We start from the raw sequence: 23,054 nt of genomic DNA on the forward strand, positions 1-23,054 counted from the left end.
CATAGATAGTTCAAGACAGTTTACTCTTTGCAGTGGACCTAGGATTTGGGTAAATAGAACATGTAATTATATTTGAGTATGTTGATATAAGAGAAACATATTATCAAGATATTATATCTTTATAATGGATAAAGACTCACATATTCCTTGTGAGTGTCAGACAGTATTCTATATTTTGAGTATAAAGGAAGAAAATGAACAGTGGTCCTTCATTCAGGTTGTGGCCTTCAGTGTCATATAAATCAGTATGTATCTGTTCTAAAATATGAGCATGCTAAGTGATTTTTTTCATATTTTTCAGGTTATTATTTATGAAAAACCTCACTTCCATGGACAGGCCAAAGAGTTTAGTGAACACATAGATTCTGTCCCTAATTTTTTAAAAAATGATGTAGACTTTCATGGAATTGGATCAATCCGTGTCATCGGTGGAGTGTGAGTATTATATATTTTCCATATGTGATTCACTTGTCTACTTTTGAAGATCAGCACCCAAAATGTGCTGAGCAGAGCAAAAACAACCTACCTTAATCTAAAAATATATGTCCCTTCTGAAATGTGGGAAATAGAACCTATTACTGGCAGCTTTCTGTGAACTCGTGTTAGTATTAGAAATTATGAGATAGTTTAAATGAAGGGAACAGTTTCTAAAACTTAAGCTCTTAGTATTTGTAAGCACAGTATAGAAGATAAGAATTGCAAGACAAGATTATTTCTTGACAGATTATGCACATGCATGAGAGTCCCAATTTTCACTCTGTTCTGCCTCAGTTGACTTTGGGTGCTAAGTGTCTTGGCAGTGAGTCCTCTCTCATTAAAGAGGTAGCCTGGGCTGTGTGTTTACAAAATCAAGGGTTCTTGACATTGGTTACCTTCTGGCCCTGCTCTGTTTTTAAGAAAGCTCCTGAAGAACAAATCCAAGTGTAACCAATGCACCTCTACCCAACTCTCAATCAGCAGTTACTGGACTAGGGTGAAACTTTGTATTTGTATCCTCACAGATAAAACCATCGAAAAGAAGCTTTCCTCATAACTTAATTGCCATGGTCAACTCAGGGCTAGAATTCCTTCAGACAACATGTTAATCTCTCTGTTGATAGGCTGAATTATTAATATTTGAAATGTTGGTTTATTTTCATTTAAGTATCAATATCTCTTATTTGCAGTACATTATATAACTTGTTCATTGTATTCTAGCAAAAGATGCTGCTCAAATATTTCATTCAAAGAAGTTAAATGACTTGTTTAAGATTACTCAAGGGGCTATATTTAGAGACTTAGTCTTTGCAGTTTCTGACACTAGCTCAAGTAATGGATACACTAGCCAAAATGGAAATGTACTATGCAATGCGTTGGATATGTAGGTCATGTCGGTAACTAGTCTTGTTACTGACTAAGGTTCTTGACCTCCTTAATCAATAGGAATTGATCAGAGACCAGACTGGAAATTCAGGCAAGGCTTTATTAGGCCTCTTGTTGCAGCAGAGGGGATCAAGAACAAACAACAGGATTCCCCTGCTTGCTTGTTCCCTGAGGTAGAGGCGAGCTTGTTCCTTATGTGGAGTGAGGGTAGAGGTTGTCCGGGAATTGACGGCTTAGTGGTTTGCCCACCCCTTAGGTGGTATCATCTGCACAGGGCATGCACAGTTCTCTGCCTTTGTTCCTGACCCCCTGCTTTTTCTTTCTTTTTTTTGTTCTTTGTGTCTTTTGTCCAGAGTTTGCCCCAACTGTACATGAACACAGTGATTTGTAGTCCCATAGTTTCTTCGTACTTTGTTCCTCCAGGAGAGGTTTATTCACGTGTAAGCATTGCAACATTGCAGCAAAGGGTCCCAGGCCCCTGTCTCAGTCTGAAATATTAGTTATTATCTAGTTCCTCACCTTTGAATTTAAAAAATTTATCAGAGGCTTGAAAAACAAATCTGTTTTGGATAAATTTTTATTGTGTTGTGTGTAGTCGTAGTGTTCTCTGATCCGTGGACATGTGCACTTATTTTCTAAGTGTATTTGTGATTATTTTATAAAATCTCAAAATATTATGGCTAGTAAAACATTATGCACACTTTCATTTTTTATATGACACCTGCTGGAGAAGGCAATGGCACCCCACTCCAGTACTCTTGCCTAGAAAATCCCATGGACAGAGGAGCCTGCTGGGCTGCAGTCCATAGGATCACTGAGGGTCAGACACGACTGAGCGACTTCACTTTCATGCATTGGAGAAGGCAATGGCAACCCACTCCAGTGTTCTTGCCTGGAGAATCCCAGGGACGGGGGAGCCTGGTGGGCTGCCGTCTCTGGGGTCACGCAGAGTCGGACACGACTGAAGTGACTTAGCAGCAGCAGCAGCAGGAGAAAAATGTGATGTCCAATATAAAGATGAACAGGTGACTTTTATTTTTTCACTAATTCTACTATTTTTTTTACTGCTTCACTATTTCATTATTTTTCACTTTTAACTCTTGAACTTTATCTGTAAATAATAGGAACTCTTCCTCACCTCTGTCCTAAGGAGTCTAGAGAAAATGAGGTTGATGTGTCTTAATTTTTCTCAGATAACATCTATTTTTAAATATCCCAGATATATGTAAATTTTAATCTTAATTAAAACTTAATCTATTGAGAAAGGCTGTGCAGGTTTTTGAACTGTTATACTTTACTGATTTCTCCTTTAATATTAGGTCTTCTGTATCTTATTTTTCCCATTCAGGTATATTAAAAGCATGTTTTGAATAGTCCCATTTATATAAACTTAGAATTCGAAAGTTCTCTTGTAAAATTTATTTTCACTTAGTAGTTTAAGAATAGAATAATAGTAGTTTCTTTATATTTTACAAATTTGCTAATATGTATAAAATGTTTATTCTAACTCACATGGACCCTTACCCTTTTCCCTACCATAGGCACACCTACAGAAATTAGATATGGGTTCAGGAGTACTGAGTGGCTACTGTTACTTCATAACCTAGGAAAACAGTTCCTAGGAATACTTTTTGTATCTTCCCAAAAGAATGTAGTTAGCCCTACCCGGCTTCATTTTGACAAGGTCTAGAATTCAGAAGTCCCCAACCCAGGAGTCCACAGTAGTCACTCTTGGAATCTGCCCCATTGGAGCGGGTCCCACTCTAGTTACACAGTGCCAGCTAAGGGCAGATTTAAGCAGGGCAGCATGTGTTTTATCTATGCCCACACTGCATTAGCTACTGTGGGTTACCGCAGATTAAGGTTAAGTTTCCTGAAGAACTAATGAGTAACTGTGTTTATTAGTGTTCGGTACTGATAATTTCAAATTAGAAGTCAAGAAAACTCTGTCCTTGGAAAGTCTGCCATGGTGCTTCCTGTTTCCATTATCACCACTGATAAAATGGTGGGAGCAACATTTCCTACCTGTAAATATTTACAGAAGTCTTTGTATATATTTAGACCGCCAGGGCTAATACCAGCCCAGTCGCATTTCCTACTTTCTCCTTGCTAAACCCTCCTGTAATGTGTTTCTGATCCAAAGCTGATGACAGGTTCCTTTGAGTTAAACCCTAAATACATGTTTAATATAGTGATCATTCTGTGATTCCAGCAGGGCTTAATCAGAAAAATAAGACTGATTGTCTTTGAATCTCATTGTGGCTTTGCAGTATTTCTCATTGTCTGTGCGTTCCATTATTTTTTCCTTGGCAGGCTATTCTCCAGCCACGCTGTGATGGTGGTATAGGGTCAGGCCACAAACATTAAATGTGTTCCTGTGTTGCAATCCTGTAACAGCTAACCTTTTGTTGGCAAAAGCCTCCAAACTATAAAAAATATTGATCCATGAAGTTTACACCATTCGTTTGTCTCTGTAAATGCTAGCAAAATAAGTGTATTGCTTTTTTAAGAGAGGTGATGTGCAACTGGGTGCTTTATCATGATTTTCTCTCTTTCTTGACTGTGGTTTTATTAATAACTCAGTTGTATGTCCTCTATTTGTAGATGGGTTGCCTATGAAAAAGAACATTTTAAAGGCCAGCAGTTCTTGCTTGAAGAAGGAGATTTTGAAGACAGTAATGCCTTTGGGGCATTAAGTGGTTCCATCTTGTCTTTCCGGTACTTACAAGCTGTGAGTTAACTTCCTTATTCTTAATTTTCTTTTTCTTTTTTTTTTTTAGCTTTCCATGAAAACTGGACATGACCTCTGGTAGAATATAAAATGATAAAATGTTTCTACTACCTGAGACCATTAAACTGAATGGCTTATATGACTTGCCTTTCTTAACTGCCATGATTTTTACAGAATATTTGTGTGTATTTTTCATCCATTGATTCCATAATGATTTTTGAACACCTGCTGTTAGATAGATTGTGTCAGGTGCTGGAGATATGATGGCTAGACACTGACTCCCTATCTGTTAGGACTGATGAAAGTGAAAGTGAAGTCGCTCAGTCGTGTCCGATGCGACCCCATGGACACTAAGCTCCTCTGTCCATGGGATTTTCTTGGCAAGAGTACTGGAGTGGGTTGCCTTTTCCTTCTCCAGGGAACTTCCCTACCCAGGGATCGAACCCAGGTCTCCCACATTGTAGATAGATGCTTTACCGTCTGAGCCACCAGGTTGATAGTACCTATGTAAATGTTTGATATTGTTTGACTGTGATTGGATTCAACACAAAGTATTCAGGATACCCAGACAAAAGTCAAATACTTCCCTTTTGAAGGGGGCAGGAAAAGAGGGCAGCTGAGTTGAAATTTCAAGTTTGAGAGTTAGCTAAGTGAAATTTGGGAACAGGGTGAAGAAGAAAGATGGGTGTTTTAGCAAGAGGTTAACATTTTTCAAAGCAAGGATAGGAGCCAGTGTTGGGGATGAGCTCACGCAGGGGGCATCTGGCAGTGTCTGGAGACATTTTGGATTGTTATGACTTTGGGAGGGTTGGGGATTGTCAGGCTACAGACATCGAGTGGGTAGAGGCCAGGGAGGCTGTTCAACCCCTACAGTTCACTGGACAGCCCCCACAGCAAGGAGTCATCAGCCTAAAATATTACTGGTGCTGAAGTTGAGAAACCCTCATATAAGTGAAACTGATATATTTTGGAAATGCAGTAAAAATAGGATATTAGAGCTCGGGAAGATGAATCCAGAGCCAGAAAATGAAGGGCCTTATATGCCATGTTGAGGAGTTCACACTTTTTTTCTTGACTTGACCAGAAGGAATGAATTTTAGGCCTAGTGAGTGTGATTAGATTTGCATTTTAGAAAGGTTTTTTTTTTTTTGGTGAATGTATCAAGGACTAGCATGAGGTGAAGGAGGTAAGCCTGGAGGCAGGAAGTCTAGAATGTTCCAGGACTGGAAGACACAGGGAAGAGGAGCTAGAAAGATGCTAGAGAGTTCTGCAGGATATCAGAGCTTGCTTATCAGATGTTGCTCACTTTTCTGACCAGCTCTGGAGACTTCTGTAGTGTGTTCAGAGGGCCATGTTTTCTCATAATTAAGAAGTTATACCACTGCAGTATATTTCCAAAATAATCTTTTCCCATATAAACTCTAAACTATCTGGCATGGCCTCCAAAGCCACCCTTTGAAGGAACTGATGATGCAGTGACGGGTGATTCTCGGGTCCAGGTGGGCTCTTGCTGCTCTGTCCCCTAAGTTTCTATGTCAGGGTCACAGGCACCACTGTTGCAACGCCTCACTCGGTCAGGCAGCAGGAGCCAGAATGGGAGAGAAGAATCATAGGGAATAAGGGAGCTTTTTTTTTTTGTCCACAGTGATCCTTGTTAGTAAAAAAGTGAGTTGAAAAACCAGTTCTACCTAAAAGAAGTTTAGCAGAGCCAACTGAAGATTGGGTACTAAGTTGTCTGAGCAGTGGACAGGTAGCTTTTGAGGTATTTAGCTCTCAATTCTAATGTACAGGGGCCACAGGTTTTCTCTAGCCACTTCTTCCTTGAGGACTAAAAGGCACACCAGACAAAACATGATAAAGCCTGCGTCTTTTTCTCTTTTAGTTCATGATAACTGCATGCATTGAGGAAGTTAAGCATCATAATTCAGAGCATCTCCCACCTAGTACTGAATGATTTTAAGAATTTCCCTCCTGATTTAAAAGAAAAAAGTGGAGCCGAAGTTTGCTTCTAGAAATGTTCAGCAGAAAATGTGATGGTATCTTCCAAGGTGACTGTGACTAAAACAGGCAAAACTCCAAGATTTCACTAGTTGAATTCTTCAAATAGTAGGAAATGTGGAAAGAAAAAAACACTGTAGCTAAAAAGTCAGGAGATACTTGATAGAGACAGTCTATGAGAACAGAAATTAAACTACTGCTGCAAATAGAAGTTTTTGGTATTTATGAAAATGATAACACATAGTTTTTAATACACATAATTTCCTTCAAAGAAAACCTATTATCTTTAAATTAGGTTTAAAAAAAATTAAGACTAGCTTGTAAAGATATTATCATCATCCTCATTATGATATTCCTAACATCTTCAGGTGCTTACTAATGGCTTTACATTCATAGTTGTACTTAATCCTCACAAAAATGATGAGATAGAGAGTTTTATGACTCCCATATTACAGATGCAGAAACTGAGGATCTCAGAGCTTAGGTACTGTGCCCAGGTGCAGAGCTGTAATTTGACGGGTGACTCTGTCTTACTCTAGAGCCCATGTCACATTTCCCGTTTTCCTTGTCACTGAATGATTAGACTAAAAAGCACTTCAGGAGTGGAAAGCTGGAATCTCATTCAGCCAATAGCTTATTAACATTTCATTTGTAGCTGTAAATATACAATTACTCTGCAGACTAATACACGTGTATAGTAAAGAATTATGTACATAAATTTAAATTATAAACAGTCTGAAAATTATGTTCACACAAATGTTTTCAGATGAAATATTTTCTTCAGACATAGCATGGAATTGGGTAGAGAGTCTCTTTTTAAAAACCACTTTATTGAAGCATGATTGACATGTAGAAAGCTGTACGTATTTATTGTATACAATCGAGGCATTTGGGAATAAGTATATACCCATCATACTATCAAGGCCCTGGACATACTTGTCTCCTCTCAGAGTTTCCTCATGCCCTCTTTACAATTAGTAATTTTTTTGTGATAAGACACAACATAAGATCTACCAATTTTAAGTATATGATACAGTTATTATTAGACATAGGGTGAACAGCTCTTGGGGTTGTCATAGACAGTGGGATTAATAGGCAGCGCTGATGTGAGACATGTAGGCTCTCAAAGGTCTCTAACCTGGGAAAGAGTAAAGCACTGCTTTTGAGATCTAAGTTGAAATAATATCAAATAAACAGATGAAAGGTAGAAAAGTTGCATAACATAATGCAGTCTTCTAATGTCCTGGCCCTAGTGTATGGAACACTCTGGATCTACAAAGGTCAGATCTTGGTCAGATCTTATCCCTTAGGGATAATGTGGTCTGTGTCACGAAGTGCTTTGGAGAGGATGACCAGAAATGTGTTTCTAATTCCAAATGAGTCAGGCAGGCAGATACAGTGACTTGGAGTTGATTATTTTATAAAGAGAAAAGGACCAGGAGGAAGGAATATAGCAGTAATTTAGACTCCAGGGATTAAAGAAGGAATTTTTATTCTTGGCTCTCTCTATAAGTTTCTTGGTATGCTTGTTTTCCCTCAGTTTCAAACTCTCCTAGGTTTGGATTTGCTTTTGTTCTGATTTTCAGACTCAGGGCCTCTTTTCAGATCTGTAAAACCAGGTGGTATGCAGCAGACACCGTTGTGTCCCCTAAATTAATGGACACATCAGATCTCCCCTGGTGTCTTGGTGTCTTGTTTTATGCTGCCCACCCAAGAGGGTTGTGGTGCAGGAGTTCCAGAACCTGATGAGCTGAGGGATTTTATGAAATTTAAAAGTAATCAAATTATTGATCCTTAAGACTTATTTTTGGTCCTGAAGCAACTGCTCATTAGCTCATTCTAACAGTGAGGAGTACTGTGCCTGAGACTGCGTTAGACTCTCCTGATTTTTGGTTCTGTTTAAGTGCTTTAAAATGGAGTGAAGATACGAGGTTCCATCATTATTCATCTTTCTGGAGCAACAGAGCTCTGCTTAAATCTGTGTGACTTTGAAAGTTATTTAATAAGTTTAAGTTATTTAATTGTGCTTAGAGTTGGAATGATGGTAGCCTGGTAATCTCACAGGACTTGGGTCCTATTGCAGTCACCTCATGAACAAGGCAGTTAAGTTTAGTTTTTTGTTTTTGTGTTTCCTTACATATTTTATTTATTTTACTTTGGACATGTGACCCTGGAGATTTTGCCCCAGATGATTGGATTTGGCTTAGAGTTAGAGCTCCCCACAGCAAGAACACCATATTGATGGCAGCTAGTCAACTGGATCAGATATTGTGTATTTGGTAGGTTTGAGTGTAACAAGCAGAGAGGATCAAAGCCAGGAGACAGACTCAGAAACATTTTTAGAAAAAGATGGAAGGCAGAAGCTACAAGGCAAGGAAAGCTATGAATAAACAAAAGCAGGAGGTTAAATGAGAGAACAGTGTCTCTGTTAGAAGACCCCTGTGCCCTTGGCCACATCTCTGGGCATGGGAGCCAGAGCAGGAAGGACAGAGACTCCAGCCATGTGAGTATATTTATTTGTGAACCCGTGGACTGCCAGCACTTGTACTTGGCACCGGGTCCTGTGACAGTAAACCCCTCCTTCTCTGTTCAGCCCCAGGCTGCACCATGGCCCAATGGCCTGTGCCTCCGGCCTGCTTCCCACCTCACCCTCCTCACGGCTGCCAGTCTCCCACAACCCATGCCATAGGATTCATCAAAACAGTGTTCAAGTAAACATCACACCGTAATACAAGTGGGTTCTCAATGAAAAGGCACAATCACAGCACATGTTCCCATTTTACTCCAGCGTGATGCAGTGGCCCATAGCATATGTCAGCTTATCTCTGCCCCCCTATAACCCTAACAGGGAGTAGATAGAGAACAGTGGTAGGGGCAGACAAGATAAAAGCAGAGGTGGGACATCACAGAGTCATGAGAGTAGCGGGGGAGAGGTCTGTGTGTGAGAGCTGCTGAAGGCCTGCCCATTGTGGCTGGGCCGGACTTGGTTGGCAGCTATTGATATCAGTTCTTGACTAGGACCCGGATGGCCACCTTCACTTGTCATCACCACGTTGTATCCTCACAGCCACCTGGAGCTAAGTATGTACTTTCAGGTTGTAAGAAACAGAGGCATGTTCATGTTCCTTGGGTGATGGAAGTTTCTTTTGTCAGTATAAGCAAGTTTGTTGATATGGTACCTAGGCTGTAAAATTTCACTGGGGAGGCTTGTCCTGGGCAAGCAAATCTCTGTTGTTATTTAGTCGCAAAGTTGTATGCAAATCTTTGTGACCTCATAGACTGTAGGCCACCAGGCTCCTCTGTCCATGAGATTTCCCAGGCAAGAATACTGGAGTGGGTGGCCATTTCCTTTTCCAGGGGATCTTCCCAACCCAGGGATCAAGCCCATGTCTCCTGCATTGGCAGGTGAATTCTCTACCACAGAGCCACCAGGGAACCCAAGAAATCTCTAATAGGATGTTAGGGCCTTGATTTAATATATGTATATTCTAGATTTGTATTTGGAAAATTCCAGATCTATGTCTATAATGAGATACAGAAATATCAATATGTGTATATGTGCATGCATACATATATACACATATATATGTAAATTCAGGATTTAAGGAAGCTCAAAAGATAACAAGTGCACGTGTTTGAAAAGTATTCTGTTAATAAGGTGAGGGATAGATAGTGGGAGTCATAAAGACTAAATTCACCTAGCTTCCACATTTTTAAGAAAGATGCAAAAGCAATGAAGGCGACAGGTGTTCTCAGGTTCCACATGTTTACTCAAGGAGGAATTGAAAACCCAAATATGGCTTAGAAAATATAATGAAAATTTCAGTAAAAAGCCTTTATCTTTTTTCCTGAAGTTTCAAATGAAATTTGACCCACCTGTATCAGCAGTTTTTAAAATCCTTGAAAGTTGACATGTACGTTGTAAGTGCAAGAGAATTTTTTTTTCAGATGTATTTTCTTTCTCCTCATAGATGCTTTGTTTTTATTGGATACTGTTTTGCTTGTTCATGTAAAATGAATGTTTGTCCTGGAAATCTTAGATTGTAATAATAATCATAATGAGAAATTTGATAGTGTTTGAGATGTATAGAAGCTGATAACATTTTTCTGTAGGTCTAAAAATTGAGCTACAAACAATGAAATAATAGGCAGAAATAAAGTTTTTTTTTTTTAATGCGTTCTGTATTTTCCAGTTAAAAATACACCTATTTGAAATTCTGAAAAAATATAGGGTAAACTTTTTCAACTTCTGGACCCAAAGGTAACCACTCTTGGTTTTTCTTTTTTTTTCTTCTATCCTTTTTTAAATGAAAAGTTGAGGGTTTTGTGAGAACTTCTCATCTTACCAAGCTTTTAAGTTTTAGTTTTTGTCCTACTCTTTTATCCTTACATTTCTATCTGACAGTGATTAAGAGTTTAGAATAGACAAACAGATTTACACTCAAATTCAACCTCTGCCCCTCAATAGCTATGATATATCAGGGAGTTAACTCAATTTTGTCAGCTGTAAAATAGGAGTGATAGTAAAATAATCACATCAGAAATAAGGTATGTAAAGCTCTTGGCAGAAATGAGTGTGTGATATATTTTTAACTGTTAACTTGTTAAAAACTCTCCTTAATTGTATTTATTCCATCAAGCAGTGGATGCTTAAAGGTTTGTGTTTGTAAATCTTTTGGACATTTATACTATTTACAGCTTTTCACTATGATAAATAATTCATCTTTGCATATAAATTAACTGTCATTCAGTTTTAAGAAACTTAAGAAAAAAGGAATATCACACTCAAAGAATAAACAATTTCAGTCTTTTAAATATATGTCTAAATTGTTTTCTAAAATAGCTGCAGAACATATATTTCCACCAGAGACGTTCCCTGCTAAAACTGGGTTTTCAGATATTTCTTGACTTAAAAAGTGAAACTGTATCTGTTTTAATTTGAATTTCTTTATTCTTGTAGTGAAATTAGACATTTGTTTGTTTTTAACTTAATCTTTTTTGTAAATAATGTTTATTTTGTGAATTAACTGTCAAGTTGGGTCTTATAATTTTTCTGTGATTTTTAAGTATTCTGTCTGACTACATGGAGATGTTGTCCTCTGATTTTAATTTTTATAAAACAATTTTTTTCAAGCAAATTTCATTTATTCTGTTACATTTAAACTCATAAAATCCTCTCCCACGATGCCCACAGTACACTGTATGTTTACTTTCTGTTTCAGGTGGCTTTTGCTCTTTAGGCACAAGTTAGACTTAGTTTCCTTTATAATTACCGTTACATATGATAGTCTGTAAGTGCCAGCAGTTTACTGACTGTGAACTAATTTCTAGTTTCATAAAATTGTATTTCTCTGCTTAAAGTAAATTGAGACTTATGTTTTCTTTAAACTGTTTAGGAGTAATGCCTATTAAAATTGCCTTCAGTGCCATTTAAAATTCTTCCTGAAGTTGTGTGAAAATTATCCCGAAAGCATGTGAAAATTGCCAAGATACAGCAAGCCATAAAACAAAATGCCTCAACTTTCCTCTTCTTCTTTTTAGAATTTCATAGAATCTTCAATCACACTGTTTGACTCTGATCTGGAAAGTGGGAAGTTTATTGACATTACAAATCAGGAAATTTCTGACTTAGGAGAAATTGGCTTTGGCAGTGAAACAAGGTCCATTCATGTTAAAAGTGGCGTGTAAGTTGACTCCTAAGAATCATGAGCTTCTTTGGTGTTTAAATTGTTGGTTGCTCAATTCTGTGTCACCTCTGTTCTTTTTCTTTTTTATCCTACTTAGATGGGTTGCCTACCAGCAGAAGTTCTTCTGTGGAGAACAGTACATTTTAGAGAAAGGGAAATACAAGTGCTTTTTTGACTGGGGAGGATCAAATAATACAATCATGTCAATACGACCCATCCAGTTGGTAAGTTAAATATGAACATAGCCAGTGCCAGTGGCATGTAATGGCATACAGTTGATGTGTGGAACGGGCTTTAAAAAAGTGAGACTGTTGGATTATGTTGTTATGTATCTACAGAGAAAATGAAACAGCATATGAATTTCTGTAGACTCCATAGACAGCTAGTAGGTAGTATTAGCACCTCCATGATTAGGAACTCTGGTCATTTGATCAGTTCATTCATCCAGTAGCATGTATTTAGTGCCTTTGACATGTCAGACAGGACTGATCACTGGAGATAAAAGATGAATAAGCCTGCCCCAATGGGTCTCTGTGTCTCTTAGAGGAGACAGACAATTATTATGCTCTATTACTTACAGTATGACTAGTGAGAAAATGAAGTGTGTAGGCAGGTGTAAGCAGTGCTGAGGGACCAGGGAAAGGGAGCATGGAGAGCCTGGGGCTCTGGGGACCATGCCAGACTTCAAGAAGAGATGATTTGAGTGATGCCTTAGAGGATAAAAGCAACCTTTCCAGAAAAGGAAGTGGGGCAGAAAAGGCAGTTCAGAAAGAAGGAATCATCTCCACATGTGCAAAGTTACAAAGTTATGAAAGAGTGTGGCCAGTGTGGATAGTAACAAGCACTGCAGAACAGTAAGGGTACCCATGAGATAGTGATGGGAGAGAAGTGGTGAGAAGTTCAGGGTCTTTCTGATGGACAGTGGGGCACATTTTTCTTTTAGCTCAAAATGAATATTACTCAAAATGAATTAGTAATAAATATTAAGGTTATTATAAACTAATTTAGTAGATTATTTGAGGGTCCTTACCAGTTCAAAGAATCTAGTAAATTGGTCAGATCATATACTTTGTTTTCCAAAGGATATTTTCAGCACTTTCAAAGACAACTAAGAATATACGATTATAATTCTTAAAATGTTTTTATATATGTTTCAGGAACCACTTGGGATAAATGAGCCTCCACATTTGGTATGTTTAAAGATATTCTTAACTTATAATTGTTAAAAATTGCTTACTAAATATGTATACTCTTTCTCTCAAGTCTGTCTCTTTCCCTCAGATAACTTTTATGTGTCTGCATGGCAGGGCAGTTTATATTGTACTAGGAACCTGTGGGCACCAGTGTGCTCATCCTTGTTACTGATCACGTTGGCCTGGGTTTTTCTCCTACTAGAGCTTCAGCACTGACCACTTTGGGTTCATCTCAAACCTCTGCCATTCTTTCTTTCCTGTTGCCCATCCATTCTTCAACATCACATTCTTAATCAGCCTAGTATGTTACGCTGTCCTGTGGAGGAGCAAACTTACATGGAGAGATGGCATGCTTATTATGTAAATGTATCTCTAAACCCTAAGTCACAAATTTCTTAAAAGTGCTGGTAAAACTGCAACCCTGCTTCTTTATTTCTAGTATGTTAATGGTTTGAAGGATTGGGTGATACTCTGGTGCCTAATATTTGTTTATTATCCATTGAGAGCTAGAAATTGTGCTTACTTAGTGCTTCTAATAACTCTGTGAGGTCAGAATTTATTTCATTTATTCATGAGAAAAACCATGATTTAGAATTTAAGTGAGCATCGTTTCACACAGCTCGAGGTCACAAAAGAGGCACTTTTTGTATCTAATTCCAAGATTTTAATCAAAGAAAGACATATCTTGGTACAAGCAGTACAACCATATAAGAAAGGGGATAAAATACAGTGCTTCCTCTGTCTCATTTAAAATAACAAATTTAGAAAAATTTCTTCAAACAGCCAAAAAGAATGATTGGTTCTAAGTATTTGACATTTGCTAGTTTTACATAATGTTGAATCTTTTTCTCTGTGTACATTTTGCACATTCCTGTCAGTGTTTATATATCTCAAATCAGCTTAGTTTAAACCATATTTCTCTTCACAATGTTTTCAGGTTTTATTATTTTCTGATTAGCTCAGGCCTCTTGGGAACATTTCCTCTCTGAATATAACTCAGTTTCTGGAGACACTTCCTGCCAGATCTTTATTTTGAATCTTAGAAAACTCCAACCATGGACTTTCAAAGCACTTTTTTTTCCACATGAATCAATATAACATGAGTAGATAAAAGAGATAAAACTGGGATAATTCCAAGCTGCACATTCTCTGAGTTTTAAGTGCAAATAAAAAAATCATATTCTTTTAAGCTCTGTTTCTCTCCTTCCTCCATTCCCTTTTTTTTTTTTTTTTTTTTGTTTAATGAACTTCCTTGTTTGGGACAGATTGCTCAGAGGATTTTCTTTATAGTATTTCCAGTCCAACTTGAAGAAAAAGGAAGCAGCCACAAAAACCCAATGAAATTGGCACCGTTTATTTTCTGAATATGGTTCAACCACTGCCTTGTGAAATAAAGGTCCTGACAAGTGTATGACAGCTGGACATTTGGTAACAAGCAGACAAAGCCGCCTTATTTACCCAGTATCAAAGCTCTTATTATTTCCATTGGACCAGATTTTCAGAAAGTTTAGCTTGTTTTCATTTACCCAAATGAAAACAAGCGGATCTTGGCTGATAGTCTGGTTCCTTTCATTAACTATAAAGTTATTTTCTCCTTCACAAGTAGTTGTGATAGTCAGGTTGACAGTGGTAGAGGCTGTGTTTATATGGGGTAGTTATTTTTCTCTGTCTGAGGAATAAGAAGGAAGTTACATCTCCAGTTCAAGTAACAGGGAATTCTTAACATGCTGGTGATTTGAAAGTAAACCTCAAGTCACCTGAGAAGCAAAAAGCCAAAAAGTACATGTGTAGAGATTTACGCTAGTAAAAATACCATTGCCGATGTGGAAGCATAGGATGATGATGTATGTCTTATTTGAGACACAGAATACCTTCTTTTATTGAGAAGATTGTTTTTTACCTGTGACTGAAGGTCGATTCACCAGGTCTGATTGCCAGCTCACAATATATGATACAAGAACAGGATCATTATAGAGTTCTTCATAATTAGCAAATGGCATTTTATTTTTATTTTTCCCAGACCAAACAAAAATAGAATGTGAATTATGTTCATGATGTCTTCGTCTCTCTCTTTTCACAAGTCCTGAATATCTGCATTCTCACTAGATTAACTCATATAAAAGTGAATTCTGTTTCCAGTGAGATTGTATTCCAGGCCTCCATTCTCTAGAAATTCTGTTTTCTCCCCTATGACCCAGCTAGGGACCTTTCTTTTCTGGGATCTTCTTCAAGTCCATTTGCAGTATAGTTATAAGTTTGAATTTCTTTAAATATTGAGCCTCTGTTTCATTTTATACGTGATTCTAGCTCAGAAAAAGCAACTTGAGTATTTTCTTGTATTGGATAATTCAGCCAGATTGAATTCTCAAGAGATCACAGGCCCTTTAACAGCGGTGGTTACTGTTACCATGTATGGAAGATAAGAAAACAACAATTCTAGTCAAGTCAAATATTAGTAAGATTCAAGAGCAGTATAGGAAAACATTTGGAGGGGGGTGGTACTAAGACCAGATAGTTTTATTTATTCAAATGCTAAAATAATTTCTCTGAGAATACTCTGTCTTGTCTAAATGAAATGTTCTGCAGTCCATGGTGTTGCAGAGAGTCAGACATGGCTAGTGACTGAAGAACAATGAGAACAACATGACCAGATCCTTTTTATAGACTCCAGAGGCCAGAAATACTCAGGAAGTAGTACTTATCTAAGTAAAGAAAGCTCTGAGTAAACAGGGACGTAAAATCACTATAGAATATGCAGTTGATATGAGAAGTACATAGCACTGCAGTATGAGACAATGTGAAGTAATGGAAGAGTGGAAACAAAGCCTTTTTCTCTGTTTAACGTCCAGTACGTTTACTTGCAGGAAGTCCACAGGGCTGCAGAACATCTCATTGAGATAGGATAGAGTGTTCTCAGTTGAATTATTTTAGCATTGGAATAAATAAAACTACATTCAAAAATTATTCTGATATTATGAAATAAATTAACAAAGTACAACTTCCTTTGTTCAGTAATTAAGTTCTTGAAGTTTTAGTTTGTCATACTGAAGAACTATTACATTTGTTAATGTGTATTATAAATGAAAAATACATAGTAAAAGAGAAAGGATTTCTACAAAATTTTCATCATAAAGGGGTGATAATATCTGCTTCAAAGTGTAGTTCTAAAGAAGACATAAGACAGTATATGTGAAAAGGCACCTTGGAAACCGCTGATACACTGCTGCTTTTTTTCCTTCGTACACTTGCATCTGGAGCTGGTAGGCACGGAACCATGCTTACATGGCACGGAAGGATGGGTGTAATTAGAAACAACCCATTTCTTGTTCATCTGATTATTCATCTGTGTTCTATGCCACATATCCGAGTTGTTTTGTATATTTATTCTCCATTAACCCAAAAGGAAACCAAAATAGTGACTCATCCAGCTAGCTCTTCACAGGACTTATTTTTCACCAGGACACTGCCACTTAATTTCACCCAGTATGTGCTTAGTCACCAGTTGTGTCCGACTCTTTGCAACCCCATGAACAGTACCCCACCAGGCTCCTCTGTTCGTGGGATTCACTAGGCAAGAATACTGGAGTGGGTTGCCATTTCCTTCTCCAACCCAGTATAAAAAGCACAGATTAATTATTATAATTAGAAGTCACTGAGTTGGTTTCTGTGCGTCCATCCTCAGAACATTATTATGATGAGAATTATTCTATTCTGATGCATTTGTGAGGTAGTTAAAATGAGGTGTTACTTTTCTGGGGTTGGACACATCTTAAGTGAACCGTATCTCATTTAGGGGATAAAAATAAATTCAAATCAGTATTAAGTCCTTTTTTTTTTTTTTTGCTTTGCATAAAGAGTATTTTAACTATTTGAATCAAAACAATACTTTATGATAGACTCTGTGTGTGAGAGAGATAGAGACAGAAAATTTTAATGCTTCCGGGTGTAAAGACTAAGACTAAAAAGTAGAAGCAGTTATAACATATACTACCTGAAATATGATTAACGTGCATCATCAGTTGTCCAGGATTTGGCATTTTATGGCTTCATGGTAAAACATTGAAGTATAAGTCTTAACCTCAGCAATAGGAATATAATTAATTCAACAAACTGGGAATACATGCAGTGAATCAGACAGCCGTGATCCCTATTCTCACGTGCCTTTTCTGATTGTTATTGTGAATAAAGATAATATTTGCCTGTAGGAGAAATCACTCCACATTTTGAGGAGTTAAACATGATTTACTTTTTACCTTCACATTCTACAAACCTTTAAGTTAAAAAGCATCATCTGAAAAACCACCAACTGAAATCCTTATCAAGGAATCCAGGGCAGTTTGCCTGGACATGTAGAATTGTGCATATACAGGGAAGCATTCCAGAGGTCTGTATTGTCTTGGACTTGTTTTTGCCTTTTCCTACCAAAGGCCCGTGGTAGGAACTTGACAGATCATGCCTCCATAACGCTGGGAGTCCCTTGGTGTTTTAACACTCCAAATATAGGCTCGTTTCATGTTAGGAAATCATATTGTATAAGGGGGAGTGGGTTCTCAGCTTTCTGGCTTGGACTTGGCTTTGATATCAGACCAGGCAAGGTCAGAGCAGAATGAGATAGCCAAGAAACAGTTCCTCAGGGTTCAGAGACCATCCGTCTCTAAGAGGACCCTTGGGAAGATGAAGGAGGCGAACATCCACTGCTCAATGAAGCCTTGTTCTGGATGAAGCAGTGGCAGGAAAGAGGGTGGTGCTGCAGCTGCTTATTACGATGCATTCTCAGCTACAACACAGGCCTGTCAGTGCCGGGTGGATCTGTGGGCCGTGTTATTTCAAGGCTCCAGTGTATTATAAAATATTTATAGGCCTCATTAATTTTTTCTTACCTATTAGAGATCCAAGGCCACTGGCGTTGCACATTATTATATCTCTGGTCTAAAGGGAATTATAGTTGAGATTTCATGAATTTTCCTTGACATAAAGAAAAGAACTAAAGCAGAAATGTAGTTAATAGTTATATAAGGCTGTAAGCTGTGCGTTTAAGGTATTCTATCAGTAAACTGAAGCCTGTAAGCTGAAATACATGGCACAACCATCTTTCTTTCTTAACTATAAATCTTGCACTAATCCCATCATTATTATCTTCTCTGCCATCTGCTCCTGGGGCCTCACAGGCATCCTCATGCTCATTTATGGTCACGCGCTCGTGCTTTCTCCTTCTTCCTTTTATTAACTGTGAATCAAGAAGGCTTGGCGAGAGAAAAGCTGTAGCCACCCCTCATACCAATCCAAACTGCCTTCGTGTTTAGCACTAAATTGCTTCTTTTTTTTACACATGTTTTCTCATCACGGGATAATGATCACTTGATGAAATGGACAGGGACCAAATTTAGCAGAGGAGGGATTCTGATTTACTTCTACAGGTAGATTTGTTTTCTGGGCCTCTGTGCCCAGAATCTGGTGGTTTGAAATGATAAATAAATTGTGACATTTCTGACAAACACATAAGAAAAAAAAAAATGAGTTTAAAGAGAATGTCTTCCTTCACACGGATTCCTTGTTAATAAATAAAACATGAGTCTAGTATTTTGCTGAATTTTTATAAGTACATAAGACTAAAATGTTTTCATTTGCTTCTGTGATGATATCAAACAGCTGTTCTCTGTTTTGTTGTGTTGCTCTTGTAGCTCAAAGCTTTCAGTAAACCAGGGTTCCAAGGTGAATGTATCGATTTCACAAAAGAAGTTTTGGACTTGACTTCATCATTCATGCCATGTTCTTTTAAAGTTCTTCGGGGTTGGTAAGTATGCCTATCAGCTGATCTCTGCTGCTGTTAAATAAGTGAATTTCTTTTAAATTTATACAAATCTGACTTTCTCTTTTGAGTACTCAGTGAAAGAAAAAATTTTAATCATTTTAATTTTCCTTCACATGGATTCCTTGTTAATAAATAAAACATGAGTCTAGTATTTTGCTGAATTTTTATAAGTCAATTGCTAATTAGCCTATGCGAACTTGGCCCAGCTTGTGTTACGAGCCATTGTGAAAGAGAATGCTAATTAGCCAACTCTGAGACTATTTTGCTGAATTGTTTTTCCTCATTGTTATCTTAGATTATTCCCTAACTATTTTGCATATTTATATTGTGTGTTTACTGAGTAGTATAATAGAAAGCTATAAAAAGCATTTTTGTCCAGATAAGACATATTACTCGTAAATTAAAAACAAAAAACTTTGCATTTGAAGTATCCGTTGTCCCCATTTCACAGTTGAAAATCCCTGATTCAGAGTTAGTTTCCCAAGGTCACATATCACATGTCAGGGATTGCTTTGGCTGTGTTTTTGTTGTTGTTGTTTTAATTCTATGTCCTTCCAACTGTGGTAGCACACCGGACCTTTCTTACATGTATATGAGACTATATGTGATTCTCAATTTATATTCTAACATATATTCTCTATGTATCATTTTTTTATTGTGGTACACTATATATAACATGAAATTTACCATTTTAGCCATTTTGAAGTGTGTATGTCTTTACAGTAGCATCTCTATCAGACATCTACCTAATAACTCATCAAAGTCCCTTCTTCCTTCAGGATATCTTGGACTCATCAGTTCTCCTCCTTTTCTCTTGAACCGGTAGAGACAAGAGTCCTGTTTACCATTTGAGGAATTTCAGTCTCCTACTGAGACACACTCTATCTAGTGTTGTCTTATTTCCAGTGTTTACCACAAACCAATCAAAGCCCATTTATTTGTCCCAAAGTCCAGGTTAATATTTTTATTCCTCTTCTTTAAATTCCACAGTCATTCTCTGATACCAGTCAGATCGAGATGAGGATTGATCTGAACCTTTCCAGGATTTACCATCCAAAAAAAAAAAAAAAGAAAGTGTCACTTTCTGTATACAAGCTCCATTCTATCCACATACTAGCCCCCTTTCCTGCTGTCTCTAGGCATTTACTCAGCTGTGTGTTTTCTTCCTTATGCCTCTGTACCAAGGGTCAGCAAGCTTTTTCTGCAGAGGACTAGGTAGTAGATATTTTTAGCCTCCTGGGCCATAGAGGCTCTGTCCCAGCTACTCAGCACTGTAGCACAGAAACAGGCACCAGCAATGCATAAACAAGTAGGATGTGTTCCAGTGAAACTCTGTTCATGGATGTTGAGCTTTGAATTGTATATATCATTCACATGTCATAAAATCTTTAATTTTTTGTTAAAACCATTTAAAAATGCAGAAGCCAGTCTAAGCTTGTGAGCTATTGGAAAACTGGCAGTGGAATGGATTTGGCCCACATGCTGTAGTTTACAGCTCTGCATCAAAGTGTCAAGTCAGTTTATTTCTCTCCCTTGGTTCTTGTCTGGCTGCAACAAAAATTTGGAACAAGGGACTAAAGGGTTTAAAACAGCAGACAAATTGCAGCTCAGTTCAGCTCAAGCAGACAGATCTTTTATTAGACAGACATTCCCAAGACGTGGAAGCAGGCCCACACCAAAGGAGTCGTCTCCTGATTCTTCTTGGCTTCTGCCTTTGTATAGTTCCATCTTCTCCTTTTCGTTGTGCCCTGTGAAAAGAGGGCTTGTACCCACCACCAATCAATGAAAGGGAATGCAAATGAGCAAACACTTAGGGCCAATTGACAGTTGCAATTTGTGTATGTCTTCCCATAATTTAATCTGTTATAGTCAGTTGTATTTATGTGTAGAATATTTATGAACCCTTAATGGGCTCCTGGCTGCCTGAGGGTACTTGGGGAAGCCCCTGTGATTAGTTTGTATCTACTGTGTGCCCTGGACACATGTGCAAGAGTTGGAAAAATCTCTCTGGTTATTTCCTAGCATGTCTGTGAACTCTCCTGGGGTGTCTGGGATACTGTTTAGAGTTCAGTTGGCTAGGCCCATCCCTCTTTGCTCATACCTAACTTCCTACCTAACAAAAATGTGTAGGTTTCAAGTGGATCTTGTCAGTGGATGTTACTTGGTTGGCCTACATGCTATGTTTAAGAAGTTTTTTCATATCATTGCTAAGATTTAGGATATTTTCCAGAAGAAACTATTTTTCACCTTCTGCTAAAAAAATCAGAAGATTTGGAAAATGAGGGAACATTCACTTTTGTTGATAATTATTAATAACTGGCATCAAGTATAGGCGTGTGTGCTCCCCAGTGTACCATAGGATATATTGGCAGGTTTTTTTTTTTTCACCTGGTACACTGCTCATTTATATTTACCTACCTGGCCTCCTGCAGGTGTGTAAGTTTGTGAACCTTGCTTAGTACTTACCTGCATATATATTTTTAAGGTTCAGTCCATCTTCATTCTCTCTGTTAACCTTCTCATCTAACTCTAAGTTAGTCTTTTTCCCATTCTGATTTCCAGTGATTCTCACTACTTTGAACCTCTTTGGATGTTACTGTGTTTATACTTACTTCCAAGAGGATGTGAAAGTTTTTTCAATATGAAAACACATCAAGTAGGACACAGCTGAATAGATTAGCTGCAGTTCTTCAGTGAGAAATCTATATACCAAGGGCCTGAAATAATTTTGTTCCTAGTAGTCGATTCTGAGTTTCTAAGATAAATGAAAGTATTTTGCAAGGTAAGTTTGAATTTTGTGATAAAGCACTGAAGTTTTGGATTCTTTTTTTCCCCCTTTGAGGCAAATATATTTTCCTGACACTGAAGTCTAGGATAGATTCGTCATGAGTATTGCTTCATGTTAGAAATGTTATTTACTTACAAATATATATTATATATATATATATAGTGTATGTGTGTATATATATATATGTATAATTTATGTATACATTTGTCCCTTGGTATCTGTGAGGAATTGGTTTCAGAAACCCCCACATATACCAGAATCCATGGATGCTCAAGTGCCTTATGTAAAGTAGCTTAGTATAGTCAGGCCTTCATATCTGTAGGTAGGAAACCAGTAGATATGGAGGGCTATCTACATACAAAATGTACATTTTACTTATATATTTTATTTATATTTATGTGTGATTTATTAAACAATAGTTTTAATAAGAGGATACAGGAACTATGGTGATTGCTTATGATTGCAAATGCTTTAGAGATCTGGATTTGAGCCCAGGTCACCACTTCCTAGCTATGTAATCTTAAACAAATGGGACCATTTCTCTGAACCTCAGTTTCCTCCTCTGTATGTTAGTCACTCTGTGGTGTCCGACTCTTTGTGACCCCATGGATTGTAGCCCACCAAGCTCCTCTGTCCACAGAATCCTCCTCTGTAACTGGGATAATAACAGTACGTACCTCAAAGGATTCTATTTATAAGAACTAAATAAAGCATGTAAGGGCTTAGCTGCATGCCCAACACATTGAAATTTTGTCGTAAATATTGGCTATAAAATGCTAATTACAGAGACCTCCCTTGCATTCCAGTGGTTAAGTCGTCACCTCCTAATACAGGGATGTGGGTTTGATCCCTGGTCAGGAAGCTAAGATCCCACATATCTCATTGCCAAAAAACCAAAACGTGAAACAGAAGCAATATTGTACCAAAGTCAATAATTTTAAAAAGTGGACCACATTAAAAAAAATCTTAAAAAATAAAATGCTTATCACACAGGAGACGTGGCAAATTGTGTTATGGAGCATCTCTGTGGATATCTGACGTTCACCTTGTTTAGCTATACTACAGTTCTGGTGATCTTAAAATATAGGGCTAGAAGTGAAACTCACCAAAGCTAAAGTAGTAACAGTCAATATAATTTCTCCCTTGGGCTCCTTCTTGCCAAAATGCCATGTTTTAACGAAAATTTTGATGAGTGCCCTACTGAAGAGAATTTGCTGTGGAAGATTCTAAAGGATTCATTTCCTTTTAAAAATCTCTGCTAGCTATCAGCTGTGTAGATGACAGGTTTTAAATATTTGTGTGTGATTTTAGGAGTCTAGCTTCTAACTCAGCCTAGACTGAAAGCAAGCTCATTATTAAATAAGGGTAAAATTTTTATTCTCTCAAAAAGAACTTCTAATCTGTTGAAGCACTTAATAACTACTGTAATTTAACCCCAGGTTTTTATACTTGAAAGCACCAAATTAAGTTAATGGTTAGCTTA

At 37.6% G+C, this 23,054-nt stretch overlaps 1 protein-coding gene across 1 annotated transcript in view; it reads left to right on the forward strand.

The window, feature by feature from the left end:
• Nucleotides 1-23,054, forward strand: part of CRYBG3 (crystallin beta-gamma domain containing 3) — a 124,785-nt gene that overhangs the window by 72,116 nt on the left and 29,615 nt on the right. Inside the window, exons 11-16 of the mRNA XM_068983619.1 lie at nucleotides 302-435; nucleotides 3,967-4,093; nucleotides 11,633-11,775; nucleotides 11,876-12,002; nucleotides 12,936-12,968; nucleotides 18,653-18,765. Of these exons, the coding sequence (XP_068839720.1) occupies nucleotides 302-435; nucleotides 3,967-4,093; nucleotides 11,633-11,775; nucleotides 11,876-12,002; nucleotides 12,936-12,968; nucleotides 18,653-18,765 (677 nt within the window). The remainder of the gene's footprint in view (nucleotides 1-301; nucleotides 436-3,966; nucleotides 4,094-11,632; nucleotides 11,776-11,875; nucleotides 12,003-12,935; nucleotides 12,969-18,652; nucleotides 18,766-23,054) is intronic.

The sequence above is a fragment of the Capricornis sumatraensis genome, chromosome 1, assembly GCF_032405125.1.
Source record: "Capricornis sumatraensis isolate serow.1 chromosome 1, serow.2, whole genome shotgun sequence".
Classification (NCBI taxonomy): domain Eukaryota; kingdom Metazoa; phylum Chordata; class Mammalia; order Artiodactyla; family Bovidae; genus Capricornis; species Capricornis sumatraensis.